This window comes from Aplysia californica, unplaced genomic scaffold, assembly GCF_000002075.1.
Source record: "Aplysia californica isolate F4 #8 unplaced genomic scaffold, AplCal3.0 scaffold00209, whole genome shotgun sequence".
NCBI lineage: Eukaryota > Metazoa > Mollusca > Gastropoda > Aplysiida > Aplysiidae > Aplysia > Aplysia californica.
In genome coordinates, this window is record NW_004797479.1 from 634,972 (window position 1) to 636,809 (window position 1,838).

The 1,838-nt window shown below is 45.9% G+C and overlaps 1 protein-coding gene across 1 annotated transcript in view; it reads left to right on the forward strand.

Annotated features, from left to right (window-relative positions):
* Nucleotides 1-1,838, forward strand: part of LOC101847496 (dynein heavy chain 2, axonemal) — a gene marked incomplete in the record, with an annotated part of 126,218 nt that overhangs the window by 103,488 nt on the left and 20,892 nt on the right. Inside the window, 2 exon segments of the mRNA XM_035970017.1 lie at nt 132-258; nt 1,164-1,350. Coding sequence (XP_035825910.1) covers nt 132-258; nt 1,164-1,350 — 314 coding nt within the window.

The window sequence follows — 1,838 nt, forward strand, 5'->3', positions numbered from 1 at the left end:
TGGTAGTGGCAGAGAGATTGAGATTGAAAGAGATGGAGAGAAAGACAAAGAGATTATTATAACATACTGAGTTCACATCATACTACAACCCAAGAGTTGATGTATTCCTCCTATATTCATTCCCTCCCCAGATACACGTGCCGAGGCCTGTTTGAGCGACACAAGCTGCTCTTCTCCTTCCAAATGTGCGCCAAGATTCTGGAGTATGCCGGGAAACTCAACATGGACGAGTACAACTTCTTCCTGCGGGGAGGCATTGTAAGTGTGCCGTTATATCGCGTGTCATGACACGGTGGAATCAGGCGCTCGTCAGTTTTGGGACATATATATGGAGTTATTGGTATAATCTTAAAGCCTGTCCATTTGCCTTGCTTTTCATTTTTTAAAATTTATTTATGTTGGGTACAAGTCAAGATATCGGCGATTGAAGGAGGTGGGAGGTTGCCTGGTTTCAGAAGTAAAATTAGTGAGAAAATGGCACCAAAGTTGAGTTATTTCCTAAAGTTGAGAGACGGTGGATTCTGAAAATTGATATCTTTTCTGCCTTTATTCAACGACTTTCAGTAAAATCCATACAGAAATGTGTTCTTTAATGGGCATGAAAGGTGTTGACCAAAAAAACAAAAATTCGATAAAAATTCCCAAACCTGCCAAAAAATGAAAATTCTTGACTTTCATTATTTTGACGAGCGCCTGATTTCACCTAACTGCCTCCCATATTGTTATTGTCTCTTTTCTTTTTTCCTCCCTCTGGCTCTTATATCGCATTATCGCATCACATCCTAAAATTCGGTACCCCCCGAAACTGATAATATACGCTCTTGGGACGGTGGGAGGTACAGGCACTGCTGAAAATATATGCGCATGGGGCTGGAAGGGTTAACTTAATTGGTCGCTTTTAAAAAGATAAGCGGGCTAACCCAGATTTCAGGGGTTTCCAGAAATCTTGACCTACACCAAAAGTGGGCATTGCCCTACCTATAGGAGAAGTTTGGTTTCATTGGTATGTATATAGTTGTTTGGTTATAGAGAAAACTCTCCTTGTCTTTTAAAGAAACTGAACAAGGGTCCAAAAACTTTACGTTTGATTTTCTCAAAACAGCATTTTTCGGGATAGCCCCCTTGTGCTTAAAAGTGACCAATTTATTGTGCTTGTTGTCCAGGTGTTGGACAGAGAGAACCAGATGGACAACCCGTGCACCAACTGGCTGTCGGACAACGCCTGGGACAACATCACGGAGCTGGACAAGCTGACCAACTTCCACGGCGTCATCACGTCGTTTGAGCAGTACCCCAGGGACTGGAACTTGTGGTACACTTCTGCTGAGCCTGAAGTCACATCTCTGCCAGGTGAGCGTGTGTGTTTGTGTGTGTATGTGGTTGGAGGGGGGCGGGGGGTGTTTGTGTGTGTGTGTGTGTGTGTGTGTGTCTGTGTGTGTGTGTGAGATACAGTACCCACGGGACTGGAACCTGTGGTACACTTCTGCTGAGCCTGAAGTCACATCTCTGCCAGGTGAGCGTGTGTGTTTGTGTGTGTATGTGGTTGGAGGGGAGGGGGTGTTTGTGTGTGTGTGTGTGTGTCTGTGTGTGTGTGTGTGTGAGAGATACAGTACCCGCGGGACTGGAACCTGTGGTACACTTCTGCTGAGCCTGAAGTCACATCTCTTCCAGGTGAGCGTGTGTGTTTGTGTGTGTATGTGGTTGGAGGGGGGCGGGGGGTGTTTGTGTGTGTGTGTGTGTGTCTGTGTGTGTGTGTGTGTGAGAGATACAGTACCCGCGGGACTGGAACCTGTGGTACACTTCTGCTGAGCCCGAAGTCACGTCTCTGCCAGGTAAGT